This window comes from Hirundo rustica, chromosome 8 (genome assembly GCF_015227805.2).
Source record: "Hirundo rustica isolate bHirRus1 chromosome 8, bHirRus1.pri.v3, whole genome shotgun sequence".
NCBI classification, from domain to species: Eukaryota; Metazoa; Chordata; class Aves; order Passeriformes; family Hirundinidae; genus Hirundo; species Hirundo rustica.
This window is the reverse complement of record NC_053457.1, coordinates 5,739,798-5,762,297: the sequence shown is the minus strand read 5'-3', so window position 1 is coordinate 5,762,297 and position 22,500 is coordinate 5,739,798. Positions and strand designations below refer to the sequence as shown.

Below are 22,500 nucleotides of genomic sequence, written 5' to 3'. Positions count from 1 at the left end.
TCCACTCTCAGGATTTGGGAAGGCACAAGCTCCCTTTACCCTGCCCTCCCGGCTGCATGTTGCCCTTTTCCCGTCCCCATCGGCTGAGGCACTGGGAAGGTACAGCCTTGCCGAACCGCCTACCACATATTCCCCCCCGTATATGTAATTTCCCCCCAATGTTCAGAACCTCAGGCTTGTGTGGACCCATTGGTCTGTTTTAGGAATCAAACTGGGTTTTGTAACAAACCTTCAGCCTGAAGTTGGTGGAGCCGTTAAAACGCATTTCAAAGACATTAACACCCATACAGTTGTTTGTAAAGACATAAGCACACATCTTTCCTATCAAATCCAGAAGTAAACGAGATCCCAGGGCAGCGAGTCCTTAATCAGGTACAGAACTTCGATAATACTCTTTTAAGATAAAGAATAGTAATTCTTGCATCAGTACCCAAGCTTCTGGGGTTCGAAGCGGCTGTCACTCGGAGGGTATCACTGTTCAGCTTCATCTTTCCACAACCGCACAGGAGAGGGCCCATACAGCGATGTCCTAAGCGTTTTGCATAGCTGTTGTGCACTCACGGCACCACAAGCACAAGAGAACGAGCCAGTGTCTGCACAGGACGCACAGCGGTGCTCAACACCCGTATTACAGCTGCGGAGGCCTCGCTCAGCGCCCCGTGCCAGGGCCAGCGCTCCCCTCCGCTCCTCCTCTCCACAGCGCCATCCCGCGTATCCCGTCGTCTCCTCCTCGCCCCTCTCCTTGCCGGGAAGCCCTCGAGGGGCGGTCCCGCGGCCATTTCGGGCAGCGGCGCGTGCGCGGTGCGGAGCGGGAGCCATGGGGCCGGGGCAGTGCGGCGCCGTGCGGGGTATGGCGGGCTGGCGGGCGGGCGGCGGCGCGGGCTGCGCCGGGCGGCGGGGCGGGCTCGGGGCTCGGGGCTCGGGGCCGCGCGCGGCCAGCACGGCGGGCGGCCCTCGGGGGCGGCTTCGCCCCGCGCCCCGCCGGACCCCCGGGACAAGATGGCGGCTGCTGACCCCCGCCGTCCCCGCGGGGTGCGGTGGGGCTGGAAGCGGCCGGCGGGAGCCGCTCATGGATAAAACCCCTGCTGCGCTCAGCGGGGCGGGAACGCGGGGCGGCGGCTCGGCCTCAGGGGTCCCCTTCCCTGCGCCGGCCCGCTGCGCCGTGAGGGCCCGGAGCCGCCGGGCCCCGCGCCGGGCCCTTGCGGGTGCCTCGGCCGCCCGCCGGGTTTTATCTAATGGCGACAGCGCGTTTCAGACACCGGTGTTTTATTTTTGTCTTTCCACCTGTTTGAGTGAAAATTCCGTGAGAACCTGTACGTTTCCGAGGTTTTGTCTGGCTCTCAATGCCCGGTACTGTACAGTAGAGGTAACGGTGACATTTGCGCTATGTAGTGATTGACCTGAGCCCTGCCTGAGATCAAGCTGTGTGTTTTGAATGCTCTTGCGCAATTGAACCGGATGGAAGAGTTGGGCCGAGTGGATGATAGAATGGAGAGCTGAATTAACTAATTTTCTCTTAAAAAACGAGCTTCACGTGCATGACTGGTTTCCGCTTGTAAAGCTACTCATGGTTCGTGTCCTTAGTTTAGCGGGGAGATGGTTTGGGTTTTTTTCGAGGGGTGGAGGCTGCTGGTACAGAGGATAATGACAAAGACATTAGTCTAAAATGGGCTATAGTGATGGAAGGCTATGCTTATTAAAATAATCAAAGCCCTGAGGATGACTTGGTAATAACTTGCATCCAGGCTGTGTTCCCAACGACAGCTTGCTGTCGTTTATAATCTTGCAAGAATTGGAGCAATTCCTAGACACTAGGAATTAAGCAGAAAAACTGTGTGGAGATGGGAGAAGAACATGCTCCTGAAAAAACCTGAAAATATCCTCATTATCTAAGAAAAGCATGGGAGCAGCTGATGGGGTCAGTCTGGAGGATGCTCTGTTTAGGAGGAGACAGCATTAAGTTTTTGTGATTTCTGAAGAGATTAAACTTGAAACAGTTAAAGTGCCTTGTGACTGGCAGGTTACAGTTCTTCCTGCAGCTGGCATGTGTCTCAGGCTGATGAATTTTGAAAATCATTTATTCTCTACTGAAAACTAGACACCAGAAACTTACCGTATTTTTGTGAGATGTAATTCATGGCAGTAGTAGGGGAGTTGGTTGCTTCTGTGCAGGTGTGCCCTTCGGAAGGCACAGCTAATGCTTTTTATCTGAGAGGTGTGGTTGTTTGCAGGTGTGAGGCCACACCAACCACAGATCTGATCACAGTGACTTGTCTCTTACTGCTTATTGGTGAAATCCAACAATCTTTTTCCCTCAGGCGGCCTCTTTACCATATGGCTTCAGTTAAATTAAACCTGCTGGTCATAATCTCATTTTTTGTGGCTGCTGTGGAGTGGTAGAAGTGATTTTGTTGGCTTTACTGCTTGTCTTTTACTGTTAGGCTTTTTGTGCATCCAGTTATCCTGGATGACTCTTCAGTAAATGGGTATCATGTGTTTCTCCAGCATTGCCTTTTGTTGTGGGCAGTGACACTGCTGGACTGTCATAAACAACTCTTGCACCATAATAGTCTCTTCATCGGCAACAAAATGAGGAGAAAAATGCTTGAAAGTTACAAGCACTTCTGAAAACAGAAAATACAGTTTTTCATGTCTGAAGTTATTACTCTGTGACTTTTGAATAACATGTTTTCTAAACAGCAGAGGTAACTTGAATATTGCCTCTTAGGACAGTCTTGGACTAACTTTGTCAGGGTGTAGCTCTCCCCCATGCTGTGGATAGTTGCTAGAATGTAAATTGATCTGGGTTCTTAACAAGGACCTTGGTGAAGGCAAGACCACTTAAGTTTTAGTGCACTTCTCAGTGCAGATGGTAACTGTGTTTTCCTGTGGATGAAGTCTCTCAGAGCTCTCTAGCAGATCCAAGAACTCCCTCTGTAGTGTAGATGTGGAAACATCCAGAGCAATGTTCTAGATATTTAGAGAAAGAAGAGAGGAGAAACTTTGGTCTAAATCTCTTTCTTTAGGGTATTTCTGAAGAATACAGAAGAGAATAAATCCCTATCAGTGTCTTCTTGCCGTTCTCATCTCTGATTTTTTTTGTTTACTTCTGTGCACTGCCTCCTGTCCTGGGAGAGAGCATTCTTTGAATTAGTTTCCTTCTTTCCATCTCTTGCTGTCTCTTCTCTCCTTTGTGTGTTGATTTTTCTGGAGTTTGAGCCAAACTTTTTTGCATTGTTTAGTGCTTACAACGCAAACCCGTTTTTTTCTGCCATGCTACACAGGCCTGTTTTGTTTTGTCTTGTAACATTGTGGTTTGGTATTAAACCAGAATCTGGGATTCTTTAATAATAACAGCTCAAAAGTTGCTCCTATTTAAGTGCTTTTTATTTTAAGGAGAACTAAAAAACCCGTGACACTCCACATCAGTGTCACTCTGCTAACAGATGCCTCATACATGACCTTGAGAATTTGGCAGCAAACTACTGAATTGGTACCAGAGGTATTTTGAAACAGTTCAGAGTCTTTAAAAATAAAAGTGTTCTTCTTCCAGGTGCATTTTATGTTTAACTTAGAAAGATTAAACGGGTGTTCCAACTTTTCCAGATCTGTGTGTGAAACAAGACAAAATTCACTGCCTCTGAAACCCTGTGGCATGATTTAACAGAGTCTGTTGAATAAGTTAAAATATTTCTTCTAAATTTTCATTATATCTATTAAGGCAATTGTGGAGTTTAAAGAATAAGACTGCTTTAAATGTTTGGATTTAATGTATTATTGGTTGATATCATTTGCCATCTTGAAAGGGGAAAAGTGAATTGGCTCCAGGGAAGTGATGAAAAAAGGTAATACAGTAGAAAAGCCCTTCCTCTATTATAAGAAGAAATTCCCGAAACTGTTGATATGTGTACAGCTTGCATGCCTGTGTGTGTAAAGGATGACTCTGGCCCTTGGGAGAAGAGGTAGAGGATGACTGCAAAATGAGATGACAATTTAATTCATGATCTCTGCTTGCTGAGCTGGATCTGATGTGCACAGTCACAGGGAATGGCCCAAGGGATTTCAGAGGGATCTGAGCTGGCTGCATATGTGCAGAACAGCTCTTTTGAATGTGCTGCTGAATTTTAGTACAGATTTCTCTTGCTTGTAATGAGTCACAGAAATATTACCAATCTTTTTTTCCTCTTCTTGTTTGCTAAGTTGTCTTGGACTTTTGGATAAGTACAGGTAAAGATCAACTTCCGTAAGGTGCAGTACCTTAAAGGGTGCTTCAGTTACAGGAGCCACCTGTGGCTTCACTAAAGTCACTCTTTCCCCTTAGATTTCATAATGGAATGGATATGGTCCCCCTGTCCCCTTGGCACTTACTTAAACTGGAGTTGAGGATTTGGACTGCTGGCAGTGCATCCTTGCAATCGCTGCTTCCCCGAAAGCCACGCAATGAGCAGTCCCTCCGTTTGCTTCTGCTGTTGTAGCTGCGCTTGACATTTCATCAGGGGTCACATCAAAGGTCCCTGAGCTTGCTGAGCACCTCCTCCCTGCCACAGCCCTGCTGCAGTGGGTTTCTTGGGAGAGCTGCTGTCTTGGATTTAAACTGTAGCTCTTCTTTTGAGCAGTTCGGTCTGTTGTGCTAAATTAAAGCAGGTTTTCATAGAATCCTTTTTAAAATTCCATTTCCTCACTTCTTTAGCAGAATTAATGCATTACTCTGAGCAATAAAGGGTGAGAACTCACTGGATGGATATAAAACACAGCATTCGCAACATGGTCTCTGGGTTTTTTATTGTTTTAAGGACTTGGGGAGCAGGGAAACAGGCCTGCCCTAAATTCTTCCATGTTAAAGATGATTTTCTGTATCTTAATATCACTTTACTGTTACAGGAAGGTTTTGTCACTCATTAGCAGGGGAGGTCTCAGTGTATATTGGTCTCTTCCGTGTCATTTACTAAGAAAATGAACTCTGAAGGATTTTTGCATCTTTTACTCCTTTAGTAAGACTGTAAAGGAGTGTCTGCCTTCCCTGATCCTGCAGGGCTGCAGACACTGTACAGACAGCTGTGTATTTCCACATATTGCTACAGGCAGACACCTGTGGGTCAGTGGGGTGCCCATCAGCTAACACACTGCTTTAGCTGAAGGGAGGGCTTGATGTAGATTTTATGAAAGTCTGTGGTACAGGGACAGAAAACCTTGGACTTTTAGTCCAAGCTCACAGGGAAAACACAGCAAGTTAGTTGGTCATGGAACGTAGCAAGAAGTAACAAAGTTTTTTGTTTCTTCCTAGACTTGGAGATAGCAATGTCTCTTGCTCCACAGCTGCCATGTGGCTTGGCATCTTAAAAATCCAATTAAAGCAGAAATTCCCAACTGGAGACTGTTCTGATTATATTAAGTTCTGTAAATGTGCTAAAACTTAAATTCTTGTTTATTTTTCTGTAAACAGAACTTGCAGTATATGTAGAAGTGGTGGATAAAAAGCAAAGAAAGAGCAGCCACTTGTTACTCTGAGAGGAAACAACCAGACCTGGTGCTGCAACCTGAACCTTTGAGCCAAAGACCAGCATATTTTCATGAAGCAGAGAGAAAACAGTAGAGCCACAAAAAAGTAGGAAAACTTACTGCAGGAACGGACATTGTACTAAGAAACTGCAAAAAATTTATGAGTAAATAAAGGGAGGGAAAGTGAGGATGAGGTGTGGTGGCAAGAGGATTTTTTAATGAAAGTTGTCTTGCAGATATTCAGGACTTAATCTAGTTAAAGTAAACATGTGCTATGATTCTTAAATACAATCTTCTTGGATCCTTGTTTTTTTCTGCTATACCACGGTAGGGATTTAATCTAAGATGGCTTTTGTTACTGGTGGTATTATATTTAATAATTTCCCCATTGCCAAACAACTGGTTTTAGTTTTTTTCAGTTACAAGATGCATTTTTTAAAGGCTACTCAGTGCCCATACCTTTAGGGGGAGAAAGCTGGTTTTGGGTTCTTGGTGCTGACTGTTCTTTAGTGACTTTCTTGCAACTGAAACAACACAGGTTTTTTACTGCTACAGTATGTATTTGCACCCGGTTTAATATGCTGAACTTTGAAACAATGTAGTCCTGGTGTTAATATCAGAGTTTGCTAAATAGAAGAGTTAAAAAATCCCCAAAACATGAAGACCCTGCCGGATTAATTCTCATCCTTGTGTAGAACGGACTTGGGTGAAGTAGAACTATGATCTATAGAAAAGAGCATATTAACTGGGGGACTGTCAGGGGAAAATACTCTTCTAAAGCAGGGAGTTACTACAACAGAACAAAAAGATCTGTTGCAAAGTAAAAAGGTGTTGCTGCAAGCATGAAAACATTTACTGCTCAGTGGTTTTAGTAGAATGTTGTGGTCAAAACCTGACAGTCTCATTTTTTCTTCTTTTATTCTAGTTGAATGGATTGGTGCAGTCTCCTTAGCTGCTGGAGCAGCTGCTCTTGGATATCTAGCTTACAAAAAACTTCTCTCTAAAGACAAATGCTGCAAAGCAATGGTGAATCCCCATATCCAGAAGGATAACCCCAAGGTTGTCCATGCCTTTGATGTGGAAGATCTTGGAGACAAGGCTGTGTACTGTCGTTGTTGGAGGTCTAAGAAGGTAAAAGAATGGATGGGTCCAGTGTTGTTCATGTGCATGCACCTTTCAGCAAAACTATTTTTAAACTGCTTTATTTAGAGAAAAGGAACTTCTTTTCACCTAAAGTAGTCTGCACTGAGGTGTAGCAATATTCTGATCTGTAGAACTATGCAGATTTGTGCTGATGCTCAGAGTAAAGCCTGCAGATCAGTGCTAATAGAGGACAAAATGTTTCTGTAGCTCTGAAGAAGATCTCTTGAAAAGAGAGCGACTGTCTGGAGCATGATCATGGATGACAGATACCATTTTGTGTGCTGCCTGTGCTAATAACTGAGGCTTACCCAAAACTACAGGCCTGTTGGCAGTAGGAGCTCAGGAAACAGTCAGTGAGGATCTTAAACACCTCTTTTTGGAGAAAGTTGGAAGCTTAGTCAGAAAGTACCTTGCTAGTAGTACATGGTGTATGCCAGTGCAATCACAGTGGCGTACTCTAAACTCTTATTTTTGAGCAATTAAAAGTTTGGCCTAAACATTGGTGCAGCTTGCTTGCATTTGAAGTTGGGTTGCTTCAGTTGCCTTAAATTAGTGATAACCTGGTCTCTCAATAACAGAACCTCAGATTTAAAGCTGATCTTAGAGATGCGTGACACCTGATATAGCTGAGATGTATATCCTTTATCTATAATAGTAGTTCTGGGATCTGTAATGAGAGAAAGCAGACTGCATGATTAACCCTGTCCATTTACCACTGGTTCACATTTAAAAGCTTTTTTAGAAGGTGCCAGTGTTTGGAGACTGAAATGATACAGACCTTCAAAGCCAGATAACTGCCTTGAGATTTAGCTCTCTCTCCTCCAGGGAGGTGAATACTCAACTTCTCAAGGCCCATTCGGTCTCATTAGGCCAAACTCAGCAATTTCCAGACACTGTAACTCTGGGTTCTTGCTGTTGTCACATCTGACTTCATTACCTTGCAGGTAACTCAGGAGCTTACACATTTGTGCCTGAATTTAGTTTTACAGTGTAATACTGCTAAGAATTAAACAGCATTGTGATTTGATGCTGAAATAGTCCTGTGGAAGTGGTCTTGTCTTCTTTATTCTGTCTGGAGTCTGAACTGAAAAAAACCCTTCTTGAACACTGGTGTTTGTGCTTTCTGCTTCCTATTCAATCTTCTAAGCAGAAATGGAAGATACTATCTGAGCCTCTGGTTGGATTGCAGCTCCTACCAGTTGTTTGCTATTGTTGATATTACCCCTTTTTTGGTAATAAAATAAATAAAAATAAAAACCTTAAGAAGTACGTTTTGGCATATGTTTAAGGGGTATTGTCAGTTTAGGAACATACTGAGTTAGAAAGAAGGTAGATGAGGCTATAATGAGTGCACTCTTAGAAATCTGATCTGAAAGGTCTTGTAAAAGCATTAGAAGGTCAGTGGAAATTTTGGAAGGCATTTGTTTCCTTTAACTGCTGTTTAAAGGTAAATATTTTAGTCAACATGTCCCCCCTCAGAGACTGTAGTTTCCAGTTTTGTTGCCTTCCTCTTGCCTTGGTGGGCTGACTTTGCAGCATGGGTAGCATAACCTTTGTGTGCATAGGTTTGTGTGCTTCTCATATTTGTTATTGCCCAGCAGTAATAAAATACGTCATTCTTAAATGGTTGTCATTTTTGGAAGCTGGCAGCTAGCATTATCTGGCCCTTACAGTTCTCAAAGTAAAGATTTAAATTTGTAATTTTACAGTGTCAGAATGTGGAGTGTGTGTGCTTTCAATGCAGGAAGTTACAGTTACTTCAAATTCGTTAAGTACCTGCTGTGTTTTTGTTAAATAGATGCATATAAAGGCTAGAAGAAATGTCCTTTTGTGTCACTCTGTGCACTTCTCGTGAGATTCAGGCTCACCTGAGGCATGGGGCTGTTGGTAGAACCAGTAGCATTAGGGACCATGGGATGTTTCTGTTGCATTGATGGTGTACATGCACTTACACCTGACCCCACGTGGTGTTCCTCTACAGGAAAAACAAAACTGTTGGACTGTACCAGAGTATTTTAGAGTAACTCTTGAAAAAAGAGAAATTGTTTTTGTTTTGTTTTTATGAAATAGTGTACTTAAAATTTAAGGCTTTTGTGCTGGCCAAAGTCTGTGTGGAATGTACGTTTTAAAAAAACCACACGTGGTACCAAGTTTGTCTTGGCATGTAATTAGCTGTTAATAATAAATGGGTGGTTCTTTAAATGACCTTTCTCTATTCAGTGTTGTGCTCTGCAGGCACTTCATAGTTGTTCAGTGCTCAAACTTAGCAGTGTAGAGGCAAGAGTTTTGTCTTCAAACTGTGATTAAAGTTAGAACACTTGTTGTCTTACTTGTCTTCATTTTTAGGTGGGAGTTGGGGGAGGGGAAAATTAATTTGCTGTCTTTTTACAATGACCTGCAGCCCGTGTGTCTTCCAGAGAAGCATTAGTGCCTAGGTTATGGGTTGAGGGATGCTGCTGCAGACTATCAGCAGAAGTAGTGCTAGAGAATCCAAACGTGTTCAGTGTCAAGGGAAATCAGCTGAGCTCTCCAGATCACTGTGCAAATCCCCTGGGGTTTGAGCTTGGCCACTATTGCTGCCAGCCTGCACACATCGTGTCAGGCCCAGTATCCTTCTGTGCCATATCTGGTGTTCAGGGTGACCCAGTGGGTGCTCTGGTACAGTCTGGGTTTTTTCCCTGAGAAGCTCAAGTCCAGTGTCCCAGCCCCTGGGATCCAGTGCTCTGAGACCAGCTGACCAGCAGGATGAGTGCAGAGCAGTCACTGTTGGTAGGTTTTACAGATGTCTGGATGCTATCTGAACCTAAGAATCCCACCATTTTTGTTGCTTGGAAACTTGAAGCAATGATGTTGCTGTAGCTGGACTTTGGGTTGCCTCCTTGGAGCTTGTGAGATGTTTGATGGAAGCTGTGTCATTGGTCTGTGAAGACCAGTGGACTGTGGTGTTGCATGGGAAAACAACTGGCCTGGCAATATCTGCTGTTGAAAGCTGGTCAGTGTTCCAGAAGCATACATTCCTTTTGGCTCAGATTTTGTCCAAGTATCTGTCACTATTTATTCATTGAGTCACTGATGGGATGGGAGCGTTTCTCCATGAATCAGCTTACATGAGCATTCTCTGAATTCAAGGTTTCTTTATTGAGAAATACTGCATGCCATTTTTAGCTTAGGTTTTGACATTTCATTACTGTGAAAAGCCAGAAGAAACCCTCACCTCACCTCTCTCCTTCCCTCCCAATACTACCCTACAGGCAAGGTGGTGTTATTTTTAAAGCTCTGTATGTTGTTTCATTGTATTGGTTTTGTGCAGTACTTTGAAATCCTTTGTTCTAACTAAGCATGGGTGGTAGGGTATTAATGTTTTTCAGAGGCTGTGACTGAAGTAGGAACATTGAGATCAGTGGAATGTTGAATACTGACTGTGATGGTACTGCAGGAGAACAGTACTGCTGCAAAGGCAAAAACTGAGTCATGCCCAACTTGAGTCCCATTACTTCTAAGCAAACAAAATTGTAACCGAATGCAGAATGCTGTGTGTGATTTCTGTGATCATCTCCAGAGTCTCCTATGCAGGGGTGGCGTAGCCCTGAAAACACATCCTTGAGAAGTGACGGGATCGTCACTCTTACTGCCTCACAGGACGTCTTTCAGCTCTTCCATGTGATGAGAGCTTCCCAGGAACAGCAGTTACCGCTTCTCTGTGACCTGTTCAGTTAGAGCTGGCTAAAGGAGTCCCTGGAGTTCTTGCTCTGACCAGCCTGTCCTAGGGTGGGGGTTGTTCGGGTTTTTTTAGTGGAACAAGTATTTCTTCAAATTTCTTCTAGCTGATGCTGCTCTTAAGGACAGCACTGAGGAAGTGTGGGGCAGGGTTGAGGGTAAGATACTCCAGGTAGGTTACAGCTGAAGGTCTGCTCAGCCTGTAGTTTCCTCCTGCTCACCTGAGTCAGGAACACTAAAGAGAGGGAAGTTTGGTGGCTGCTTTTTTAGAACAAGCCTCTTGTCTGCTCTATGCTAATAAGGATAAAGCTAGTGTTTAGTCAAAACTCAGGGGGAGCTGAGATGCTGGCATAAAAGTTGTGGTCTGTGGTTTCAGAGGATTTAATGAGAAGATGCCTAATAAACTTTCAGTGTAGTTCTTAGTTCTGACTCTGGATGTACTTATAGATGTGTTTATTCTTTCTGTTTTTCAGTTCCCACTGTGTGATGGCTCTCACACAAAGCACAATGAGGAAACTGGCGACAACGTTGGGCCTCTGATCATCAAGAGGAAGGAGGCGTAGAGTGGACAGTAGAAGCTACAGAATCAATGTCTGACAAATCCTCTGTTCTCTCGTAATTGGGGGGAAAAAAAATCCCACAAATTCTTTGTCGTATCACTGAAGACTTCCCAATGTAGTACATACATCATGCTTCAGCATGTATATTTTCTCTGGTGCTTGTTGTCTTTCAATCACTACAATGCATAATTTACTAAGTAGTCATGATTTAAATTTTTTGTCCGGTAAAGTGTGTGTACCCTCTCACTGAGTGTGAAACTAAAATGCGGCACAGAATGTACTTCATCAGGAAATAGGTATTAAATTATTTTCAAATACATATGTATCAAAAGGTAGATACTAAAGGCCTGGAGAGGTTCTAAAGTCACAGAGTTGGATAGATGTCCATGTAAAAGGCAGTGGCAGGGGGGAAATCACAGTGCCATCTTAATCTCTGATGATGCTGCATTTTCTGCAGGTGTCACGTTTGTCCTGTTAACACTACTGTGCTGTATGGCTTCTGTAAAAGAACAAATTCAAAATTGCTAGCTATGAACAGACAACAGAAAAAACAGAAAGTAAGATGGGGCTAGAGGGCAGCTTTATCTTTGATTTTACAGCAGTGTTGAAACTTGACCCTACTTCCATTTGGTATCAAGAAAATACTATCCAAACTGCAGACCTGTATTTAGAGTAGGATTAGGGAAATGGTCTCTTGAGATATTCCTTAATAGATGAGTGGAATGACACAAAGTGCTCCAAGAGCAGTGGTCAGGGGCTGGCAGGCTTGTTTTTGCTGTTGGAGAAAGCCTTAGTTTCACTTGCAGTCTTTCAGTGAAGCCAACTTCCCCAGACCGCAGGATGCTTCGGTGGGGTGGCTGTGCTGATTAATTCCAGGAGCTAAAATAAAAACTAAAACCCCAGCCATCATCACCATGTGCTTCACCATTGCACTGGCTGGCTCTGGAAAGCTTTTCCCCATGAGAAGGGAGGAGGCAATACCTTTCTTACTATGTGGCCTTAGGCTTGATGTGTCTTAATTCCTGCCTCCCTGGGCTGCTAACGTGCTTCAGCTGATTTTACCAAAAAACCCTGGATGGATGGATGAAGAAAGGCTTTGAAAACAGATAGAAACAAGAAGGGAGGGAAGGATGAGACAGAGAGAGCTCTTGCCCTCCTTACCCATGGCACTTGTCTTCTTGTTAGGCGTGGTTGCATTACTGGCTGTCACGTTGGTTTCCTTAAATAGCTTTGACTTATTAACATGCATGTAAGGACAAAGCAAACCCAAAGGTGGGGCAGCAGGGGGCAGTTTTGTACTTAAGCCAGTCCATTAGTGTAACTGTGGCCTGCATGAGATTGAGCTCTGAATATCCTGGGACAGAAACTACCTCAGGGCTAGATGAAAGGCCTTGTTAAGAAGCTGACACTTTTTTGCCCGGACCCTTAAGGATTCTTCAGATGATCAGGGCAGGAGAAGTTCTATTTATTTAATTTTTTTAAGGGTGGCTGGTACAGCTGGTTCAAACTGAAGATGTTTAGCACAGTCTCTGTGTGAGGCTTTCAGAGGCTGAGGTCTTGGCCAACTGGTCTGGATTTGGGCAGAAGGCACAAAAGGTAGAGAAGGAGGCACAGATAGAGAAAGATGGAGTGTTGGAGTAAGGACGCTACTGTCCAAGAGACCTCTACTTGAAAGAAGCTGCAGTCAAATACGTTAGTTTGTCTCTTCTGTCTGTCTTGAGTGTAAAGTCACTTGATATTTTTTACTTTGATGAGTACTAATGCATATGGAAAGTTGTTTTAACCTTAAATTATCAAATACATTTTATCCAAAGCAAAGTAACTTCTGTATTATTAGAATATGACACTGGATATTTCTGTATTTTTGTCAAATACACATCTGAGCTCATCTTAATCTCAAGGCTGTAAAGTCTGTGTTCTCATGGGTATGCCCTTTCTTTCAGTAGTGCTGTGCAGCAGTGCTGCTGCAGTCATGAACCTGTGTCTGGAGTGGATTTTCTTTCTGAAACTCCTTTTCCTGTCAACATCAAAGCCTGGCTGCTCCTGAAGGAATAGAAATTCAGTGTTAATGGTCTGAGAAATGAAGTCCTGAGGTTTCAGATGAGTCTCCTGAGTCATAAAACTATTTTGTGGGGTTTGCCAATAAAATATTTTTGGAAGTCTGGGCGTCAGAGAAGTGGGCCCCATGGGAAGTTTTTATTCTTTATAGAGTCCGTGTTGATTTACATCCTGGTGACTTTCGTTTTGGAGAAGTGTTGCATTTCTAAATGTTGATTTGAGTGTTCAGATCTTAGAGGCACATACAGTTCCTGTACTGTACCTTATTTATGCCAGCTGTTCAGATGTGATGATGAGAATAGAGTCTTGGATTTGAGGAAAAAAACTTAATCAAGCAGTCTCAATGAGCATCACAGAGAAGACTTCATTTTTTCTATTAGTACCATAAGAAGTCACCACTTCCTAATGGGCGGAGTGCTTGACTGTTCCAGTGTTTTCCTAAGTCTCTTTAGTGCTTTCCTCAAATAATCTCTAGAGTATGAAGTGCATTGATTACATTTCTACCAGTTTTAACCATAAAGAAATGATGCAATTGTGCAATTTTGACCTCAGATTGGAACTCCTAATAGAAATCCTTCAAAAACTAAAGCAGAGAATAATCCCTGCTGCAGAGTAAAACTATTTCTGTTCCTCATTGTTATTTCCAGCATACAAGTGTTTGTTGGGAAGGTCAAGAAATTAAAGTACTGATTCTTGAGTAATTGAGTGTGACTCATCAAAATAGTGTGAATATCAGGTGTTTAATAGGGATGTCAGCAGCAGTGCTGGCAGGCTGAGCCCCGGCAGCTGAAGTGCTGCATGAATATGTTAGTGACTAAGCAGCATTTCGTGCCCAGAGCCTCATGCACTTTGAATCCAGAAGCTGTATTGCCACTTCCAACAGCGAGCCTGCTACAATGACCATATTGCTATTGTTTGGGCTTTGTTCTGGTGCTGTTGTCTGTGAGACTTACCTCGTGCAATTGTGCAGCAGTTAGACTTGGGTTTTCCTTTCAGTGTAATACAACTAAAGACATGGAAACATGAGTCACTCTTGTATCACAGTTGCTCACTCCCAAGAAACGGAAGAACATTTTATAATAGCAGGAAGGATAAGAATGTAGACATGAAATTAAACACTGGTTTTGCAAAGGAACCTTGTCAGCTGGCTTCTCCTTAGCCACCCTGGACTTGGAAGTCTCATGTTAAATTTGGCTTTTGTTTCAACTCCTGAAGCTTCAAGGTTGACAAAACCCATGCTGAACCTATGCTGTGGACAAGCACAATCTCCCCCTTGCCTGTGGGCAGACAGAAGATGCCCAGCACCACTGCCAGGCAGCTGAGTTTATTGGTATTCACTATCGCTATTTCATCCCAGGCAGAACATTTCCTGCAGATCTGCTCTGACACACATTCAGTCCAGCAGTGTCAGATTCCTGTTCCCCCAACTGCTCTCTGTATCCAGGCTTGTTCTGCCATGCTTTTCCTGCACTGATGAGTGGCTTCATTGTTTTGCACTGTAATAATAATTTTCCTAGAGCCATGATTAATTTAGAATGGGTACCTGGCCTACTGCTTGAAGCTCTCTGATGCTTGTTTTGTATAGCTGCCGGGGTGTGTAGTGCATTTCTTGGCAGGATGATTTCCAGGCAGCCTAATGCTGAGGCTAATGCAGAGAGCACCTGAGTAAAAACTAAATGACATAAAAATAAACAAATTTGTGAAGAGAAGGAAGAAGAGGAAAAGGGAGGGAAAAAAATGTGGTGGACGGCAGGAGAGCATAAGCTAGGGAAGATTTCCCATCATGTAACGGTACTGCATGGTAACAAACATGTAAATCAAATGACACAGTGGTATGTTGCATTTCACTATATACCCCTATAGAGCCAAGCATAACAAGTATAAAGTGGCAGTTCTGTTAGCCAAACCTGTGCTTCTCAGAGTTGAAGGGGTTATGTGTTTGAGCAAACATCTCTTACTGGGGTTTTTCTTCCTCAGCTGGGAAATCCCACAATGCTGGACAGAAAGCAACGTACACCAGTGTGCTGGGTCTCGTTAGCAGTCTGCTGCTCCTCACACCCCACTTGGTAAGCTGTTTAATTAGCTGTGCAGTTGCAATAACTAGAAGGAGTATTTACTGGTATGCCCCCAGAAGTCAGTAAAATCACAGTAGGTTTACAGGACTAGCAAAGCAGGATGCAGTCCACCTTTCCCATATGCAGCTTGGAGTGGTCAGAAGGGATTTACCTGGCTTCTCAAGCAACTTCTGTTTCCTTCAATATATAGACGCTGCAGAGGTCCCACATAAGCACAGATAGATCATGTCTCTTGTTATGTTTTTCCCAGCTGAAGACTCAACCATCCCTCTTTCCTATTTGACACTGCACTGCCCTTAATCCACTCTACTTTGCATCCTTTTTTGTCATGCAGACTGCAGTTTTCTTTTGCTGTTTGTGTGTGTGTGGCAGATTTACACACACAAAAAAAAAGTGCCTTCTCCTTTCCAGGAGCAGCCTGTGCAAAAAAGCTTCCTGAGCATCCCAGAGATGACATCTTTAATGTATAAAGCATTCAAAAATCAGTGTACTCCAAGGGTCTGCTCAGTAACTGCAATGTTTGTTCTATTCAGTCAAGTTAGCTGGCAACAGGCAGCAAAATGAATGACAAGATCACACTGCATAACTTTTCTCAAATACTTTTTTACAGCTGGAAAATATCACCATACATGGGTAAGACATGTTCAAGATGCACTGTCTGTTCACTGCCAGGGCTCTTGCTCAAGATTTGGGTACCAAAACAACAGCCAGCACAGCCTTCCACTGCAGTAATGATTAAATTTGATGCTCTTTTCAAACTGTGTTCTTTCAATCTCATTCTTGGCTCCAGCAGCTGTGCAGGTTAAATTACTCTTTTAAGGGTTGTGACGGTTGTTTCGCAAATTAATTTTGGTGACGGAATACCATTTAATAGAACAGACTTTTTTAATGCCAGTGGGTTTAATCAGTAAATGTTCCATTTTACTGCAGGTGGAGGCAAAGTCACCTCTGGGGAAAGACAAACAGGCATTTTAAATAAACCCCTTGGCATGCTGATCACCTTAAATCAAGTTCTGGGCTTATCCTGTAAAGCGTTAGGATGTAACTGGTGAAATCCAAATGCCATCATGCATTTGTAAACCATGAACAACGCCTGATAGTGGTACAACACTGTATTTGGGGAAAAAAAAAGCCCTGTTCAGAAGGACAAAGGGAGGATCTGTATCTGCATGAGATCAGGAGATGGTACCAAAGACTTTGATCTAAAGTTTCTGTTTCAGATAGAAGCTCAGCTTCTTTCTCAAGGATGTCAAAGCACACACATCTGCCATTGCTGTTTTCTAGGACTGGAGGCAGCTAAAGCCTGTTTCAGCTGTTTAGGCTCTCCACAAATCATGGTTTAATCTTTCATACTGATAGTTAATGGTATGTTCCCATTCTCTGTGAGAGACCAGACATGGAAATTGGACTCAGTATATATCACACGGAGGGTACACAGAGCAACAAAATGACACCTTTTGTCTTGCCTTCAACACTCTTCCTCCTGCTTCCCTAAAGTTTTGTTGGCTTTTTTGGCTGCAGATGCACACTGGGCTGATGATCTCAGGCAACTGTTAACAGTGACTTCAGGCTTCTTTCCTGGGCCATGGCAGCCAGATCCATCATCAGCATCAAAGAGCTTTGGTTTGGACTATTTTCCTCTACATGTGTTACCCTACGTTTATCTATACTGAAACTCCTATGCCAAGAGTGTGCCTTTTGTTCAATTTTGTGAGATCCTGCAGGATGTCATCATTGGCATGGCATTTGAGTGCCCTAAGGATGTCAGGAACATCCGTAGACCTGGAGATTTTGCAGACTCTCTCTTCTGCAGGTTGTGAATGAAGATGTTGAATAAAACCAGTCTCACCAAACACCCACTGTTGCCTCCTCTCCACCATCAAAGCCCTTTCATTTGCCTCCCAACCCTTAACCTACTCTCAGTTCAAAAATTAACTTTTCCTTCAAATACTTGGCTTAGTTTCTTTATTGATCAGTAAGAAGAAAATAAAATCCAAGGATTCTGAAGAACTGTTGAAATGAGCTTCTCACTTTTATAGTCCTTGTATCTTTCTAATACAGAACAGACTCCCCAAATTTACAGCTGCAGTTCTGATTGTAGAAAAGGTGATCCAGAAGATACACAACTGCTGTGAGTTAACCTTGCAGTAATTTTTTACATGGACCACATTATCACAGAGTGTAGGTTGGCTTTGGACAGCAAGCCTTTGTTTTCATTCTAGAAAACCCAAATGGACCAGTTGCCAGGGAGGAGAGTAGTGTCAAAGAGTTTGCATCCATGTGCCAGGTAAAGTACTAATCACTGTGAGACACGATGCCTAAGTGACAAGGCCGTAGCTGGGAGAGAAAGCAGGACAGCACCCTTGTATTTTACAGTTGCAGCAGATAAGGGTAAGTTTTGATTTTCCTTCACTTAACAAGAACAAAACAGGAATTTAACAAAAGATTAAACACTCTGAGTGATTTTAAGAGGTCCCAATACAGCAACACTTCTGCTTTGAAATGGCAAGAAAAAAGAGCTGCAATGCATCTCCAGCTTGATGCTGCTGCCATGGTGTGTGCCTTGCGCAGTGAGTGGGACAGGTCTCCCTGCCTGCAGGAGCCCCACTGCAGGTGCTTCTGCCTGTCCACCAGCAGCTGGTTTGGGTGATGGCCATTGCTTCTCAGGCCCACGTGTACGGCCCTGGCCGGCTCTGTTGCAATCTGCTGGGCTGCAGGAGCTGCGCACATGCGGCAGCCTGATGCAGGAAGTGGCTCTGCGGGCAGCAGGATCCGTGTTTCTCACACAGACCTGGTGCAGAAAGCACTGCTCTGGCAAAAATGCAGTATTTTTGGTGAGGTGTGGAAGAGGTGTCTGTGAACCATGTGAAGGTACATTGAAAAATCCAGCAGAGTTTGCTGTCAGCATACTTCTTAGAGTACTGATATTTTGGCGAAGACCCGGCCCCACTACTCTGTTTACCTAATGTCCTCCTGCACTTCCACTTACATAGGAGCTTATTTCCTGTACTAAGCTACCCTGCGTCTTGTGGTTAGTTATTAACTAGCTCTTGTGTTTGCAAAAGGCCCTTATTTCAGCAGAGAGTGAGTCTCTTGTAATCCTGGCTCAGCTGGGGGCAGCTGTGCTCTCAGCCCATGACATCCTCTCGCAGCACAAACGCAGTCCTGGTATTTTCTAGGCAATGTCAGTCTGTACGTTGTCATCAGGCTGAATGAGGTAAGATTGATTTTCAGCAACGGTGAGAAAGAGTAATCCAGAATTAAGTATAATTTTGCCAAATGCATTTTGTCAGGGGAATTGGAGGAGATTCTCAAACAAATGCCCCTTCTTTAGGAGCTGTTCACAGCCTCTTCTTTCTCTTGGAGTTGCACAGCCTGGAGATGAGGAGTTTCCTCAGGAACCTCACTGGCAGGTTCAGTTTTCAGTTTCAGTTTTCTCACAGTATCACACTGTGGAGAAAGGAATTATTTGCCATTTCTGCTATTCTCTCTGTTTCACTTGTTTCATTTTAGAAGTTCCCAGAAAGATTAGTGAACTCCATGTGCTGAAGTGTGAGGGTGGAATGAGTGAGGCAAGGACAGTCTCACGTCACTTCATTTTATATGCATAAATCTGACTAAAGAAAATGTCAGGGAAAAGGAAGGAGTCAGTGTTTGCTTATTCCAATTACTCATGCTTTCATATTTCTTTTAATGCCCTCCAGGCACACTACTGTTAGCTGCAAGAATATCTAGCAGCTATCTGTTGAAGACTAGGTGCTTGAATAATCTTTTAATTCCAGGGTTTTGCCTTTTAATTCCATTCTTTTTTCCATTGAGATTTTGAGTTCAGGCAGATTGCAGTGTTAGATGGGCACTTAGACAAGTTTGAAATGCCATCTCTGTTTTTCTCTCTGTGTTTAGACCGAGATAGCTGAAGTGCCTCACATCTTTGCAGAGGAAAGTATCTTTCTGCAAGTCTCAGGCTGGCATCTGAACCCTGCAGCAGCTACTGCTGTCAAGAGTGGGAGCCTCCTCTCTGCCAGACACACACACTTGTGATTTTTTCACTGTACACCTCACTAATTCTTGTGCAAGAGTTGGCCAATCTGTGGTATTTCTCTCCTGTGCTAGCAGCCCCCTGGGAAAATTCATCATTGGATATCTGAAGATAGGAGCTTACTTTTGCACCTATCTGGCTCCTAATCTTTAGGGCTGGACAGTAATGACGGATGAGAAGGGGATATTCAGGAGGGAGAATGTCTTCTGCCCAAACTTGCTGCTTCAGAAAGGATCTTGCTGAGTTGTAACCCATCTGCATCACCTTATCCAGTTAAGAGAGTAAAACAAACTGTTCCATCAACAATGAACTAAGAAGCTAAATTTTGATAGATTTATATTTTGCTCCTTTCTCTCACTCAAGTCTTATTTTTCCCTGTGACCTTCCTGCTCCTTTGATACTCTGATTTCCCCAGTAAATTCCTTAAATTGCTAACCACCTGCCACATCTCCAGATCTCCCAGCTATGGGATGGGGAAGATGGTAAATAGCAAGTTCACCATATCGGGCTTCCTCTGATGTCAGTTCCAATTCTTGAATATACATAAGGCCATTTTATAAAACCTGGGAAAACAACCCGTATCTGCTAAAATTAATATTCCTGTCTCTGGCCTTTTTTTTTTTTTTTTTTCTTCCCTGTTTCTGTGTCCTACTAAGGCTAAACAGAACTTGATACTGGCAGGTATCACAGCAAAAGTGCAGATTTAATACTCACAGAGATCTGCTCATTTTATAAGGGAAAGAACCAGCAAAAAGAAAAGGCAGTAATGACAGTCTGCTAAATAGAGCTGATATGAGCCCTAGTGAAGTGTTAATGAAGGATCCTAGCCAAGCTTTGGGGTCCTGAGAGTGAATGCAGGGCCACGCACACCTTCCTCTGTCCACGGTAACATTCAATTTAGAAATCAGTCCGTTATCCAGTTTAATCTGGTGTTGGGCCAGGTGTACTCATCTCTAATGCAAGACCACCACGTACAGAGCGCGAAAAGGGCTCCCTGTCAACTGTAAAGGTTTATACTGTTCGCGTACCTCGGCTGGATCTCGCTTGCAGTCACTCCGATCTCCTGGAGAGAAACGGAACAAATCTCGGCGTGACGGTAGATTTATATAAAAACGAAGAGGATTCGGGGGTGTTTCAGGTTACCGAGAATGAGTGGAGGGGAACCACGCCTGCCCGCCGCCGCACGGCTCTGCGGCACCGGCGGGGAGCGCGGGCTGTGGGCCGGGCCGGGGGTGTCGCGGGGTTGGGGTCCCGGCCTCTCTGCGGCTCGGGGCCGGTTCGGCGGTTCTGCCGGGTTGTGCCGGGCCCTGCCGCCTTCTCCAGCGCCCGCTGAACCGGCGCTGCGTGTCCGCGCCTTCTCCCGGAGCCGCGCCCCGCGCGGCCCCACCGCAGCCACCGTCACCGTCAGCACAGCGGCGATCCCGCCGCCAGTCGGGCCGGGCCGGGCCGGGCCGGGCCGGGCGGCGGAGGCGGAGCCACGCCCGGGGCGGGGCGGGGCGGGGCGGTGGCGGTCGCTGCCCCACCGCGGGGTGGGCGGGCGGCGCGGTGCGGGGTGATGGAGTCGCGGGCCCTCGCCGCCCGCGCCCTGCTTCGCAGGGCCCGCTGAGGCCCGGCCGCAGCCGCCGCCGCCGGCAGAGCGCGGCCACCCCCCGCCCGCCGCCGCCAGCCCCCCACGGCCGGGACATGGCCACGGAGCCCCCGCGGCCGGCGGGGCGCCCCGAGGGCGGGCGCGGGTGCTGCGCAGGCGGCGGGCGCGGCGAGACGGAGGAGGAGGCCGAGGCCGCGGCCCAGCCGGTGCTCGTTGCCTCCCCGGGCCCCGCGGCGGCGGGGGGCGGCCGGCGGCGGGCGCTGAACGGATGCGTGCCGCTGTCGCACCAGGTGGCCGGGCACATGTACGGCAAGGATAAAGGCGGTGAGCGGCGACGGGCGCGGGGAGGGGGCGGCGGGCCCGGCCGGGTCGCCCGTGAGGGGGGTTCTTCCCACCCCGCCCTACCCTCCGTTTATCTGAATTCTCCCAGGCCGGCTGTGACGGGGCGGGTTTGGCTTCGATTTCCCTCACGGCCCGGCGGTGGGTGCGGGCGGGAGCGGCGCCCGGGGGTGAGCGCGGGGCTCGCCGCCGCCGGGCTCTGCCCGCACCTGTCCGCCGGAGGGGCCGCAGCAGCGCGGGCCGTCGGTGCCGGGCCTGGGGCAGCGCCGAGGGACCGGAGCCTCCCTGGGAAGGCCGGAGGGGGGGGCCGGTCGAGCTCCCCTCTGCGCGCAGGCCGCGGATGGAGCGGTGTAACCGCTGCCAAACTTAATTCTTCTGGTGCTTTCTCTAAATGGCATTAGTCTGTCAGGACGTGGTAGTTACCAGGCACCCTTAAACCGAAGGACTTCTGCCGTTCAGCTCAATTTTATCAGGCACCTTTTAAAAAGTGGGAATTCGGGTGGCAGCATGCTGGTTCTCTCAGAACATATGTCCAAAATATGGCTTACCTAACGAGACCACCCGAACCTGTGGCCACCAGAAACTTCAGCAAATTATTATTAAGCTATTAATATTTGCTTGTTTATTTGATGATAAACCTGAACCAATGGCTAGGGAGTGGTCTGATAATAGAAATACATGAGGACGCAGCATTTTTTCGTATGCCTCCACCAGCTCTAAATTTCTGGTTTAGTTCCGTGTTGAGGGGTAAGATGTTGGCCCTTCTGATGAAGGAGCCTTTTAGCATGGGCAGTGGTCAGTGCCAAGGCAAGTGACCAAATTAATGCTGCCAAGTGGTATTTCTCACTTTTCCGGGATGTTGCATTTGGGGTAACTCCTGCCTCTCAGCCAGATGGAAGGTACACATCCATTCAGCTTGCAGAGTGCCCCTGAGAGTAGCTGTAACGAGTACCTGCTGCCTTATTGCCTTTGAACCCTGGCTGTAGGAACTGACCCTGCTGAATAGGCCAAGGGCTGAATTGCCCTGTCAGCATCAGTGAGTGAAATTACAGCTCTAATGGCACTGTTTGTCTTATCTACAGCCTGCATCCATGGTGTGCCTTGCTGCAGATAATCTCAACAAAAAGTTATTCTTCTCTTTGCCCCCGCCAAGGGCTGAACTTCAGAACCTTTTCGATCATGACTGGAATTACAGCGCTAAGGGTGCTGTGAGTTTGTCTTATCTACAGCCTGTTTCCATGGCATGTCTCGCTGCTGATAATCTCCACAGAAAAGTAATTCTTGTCCCTTGCCCCAGCTGCTGCAATAAAATATAGATGGAGGTGCATTGGATCCTTGAAGGTCTATGTGTTCCGTGTTCGTACTTCATGGCGTGAGGTGGGATCAGGCAAAAAATCGCTCGCTTCAGGGAGAGCTTCACCTTTGGCACATCAGTCTTCCTGCAGTTAGATCAAACAGCACAGGTGATTGTCTATATTTTGG

The 22,500-nt window shown here is 45.5% G+C and overlaps 2 protein-coding genes across 4 annotated transcripts in view; both read left to right on the top strand.

Annotated features, from left to right (window-relative positions):
* The first annotated feature begins 766 nt into the window (after positions 1–766).
* On the top strand, positions 767–13,678 carry CISD1 (CDGSH iron sulfur domain 1). Of its 2 annotated transcripts, none has more exons than XM_040070790.2 (3): positions 767–848; positions 6,425–6,630; positions 10,833–13,678. In XM_040070790.2, the coding sequence occupies exons 1-3, from the start codon at positions 818–820 to the stop codon at positions 10,920–10,922; spliced, it is 327 nt and encodes a 108-aa protein (XP_039926724.1). In that variant the 5' UTR covers positions 767–817; the 3' UTR covers positions 10,923–13,678. The 2 variants fall into 2 exon arrangements, with proteins under 2 accessions (XP_039926724.1, XP_039926725.1); XM_040070791.1 differs by lacking the exon at positions 767–848 and adding an exon at positions 1,329–1,350.
* A 7,096-nt stretch (positions 13,679–20,774) lies between these two features.
* Positions 20,775–22,500, top strand: part of IPMK (inositol polyphosphate multikinase) — a 42,083-nt gene continuing 40,357 nt past the window's right edge. Inside the window, exon 1 of one of the 2 annotated variants that reach the window (XM_040071021.2) lies at positions 20,775–21,003. In XM_040071021.2, coding sequence (XP_039926955.1) covers positions 20,775–21,003 — 229 coding nt within the window. Of the gene's footprint in view, positions 21,004–22,348; positions 22,482–22,500 lie in introns of those variants that run through there. The other variant, XM_058421516.1, reaches the window with a different exon arrangement.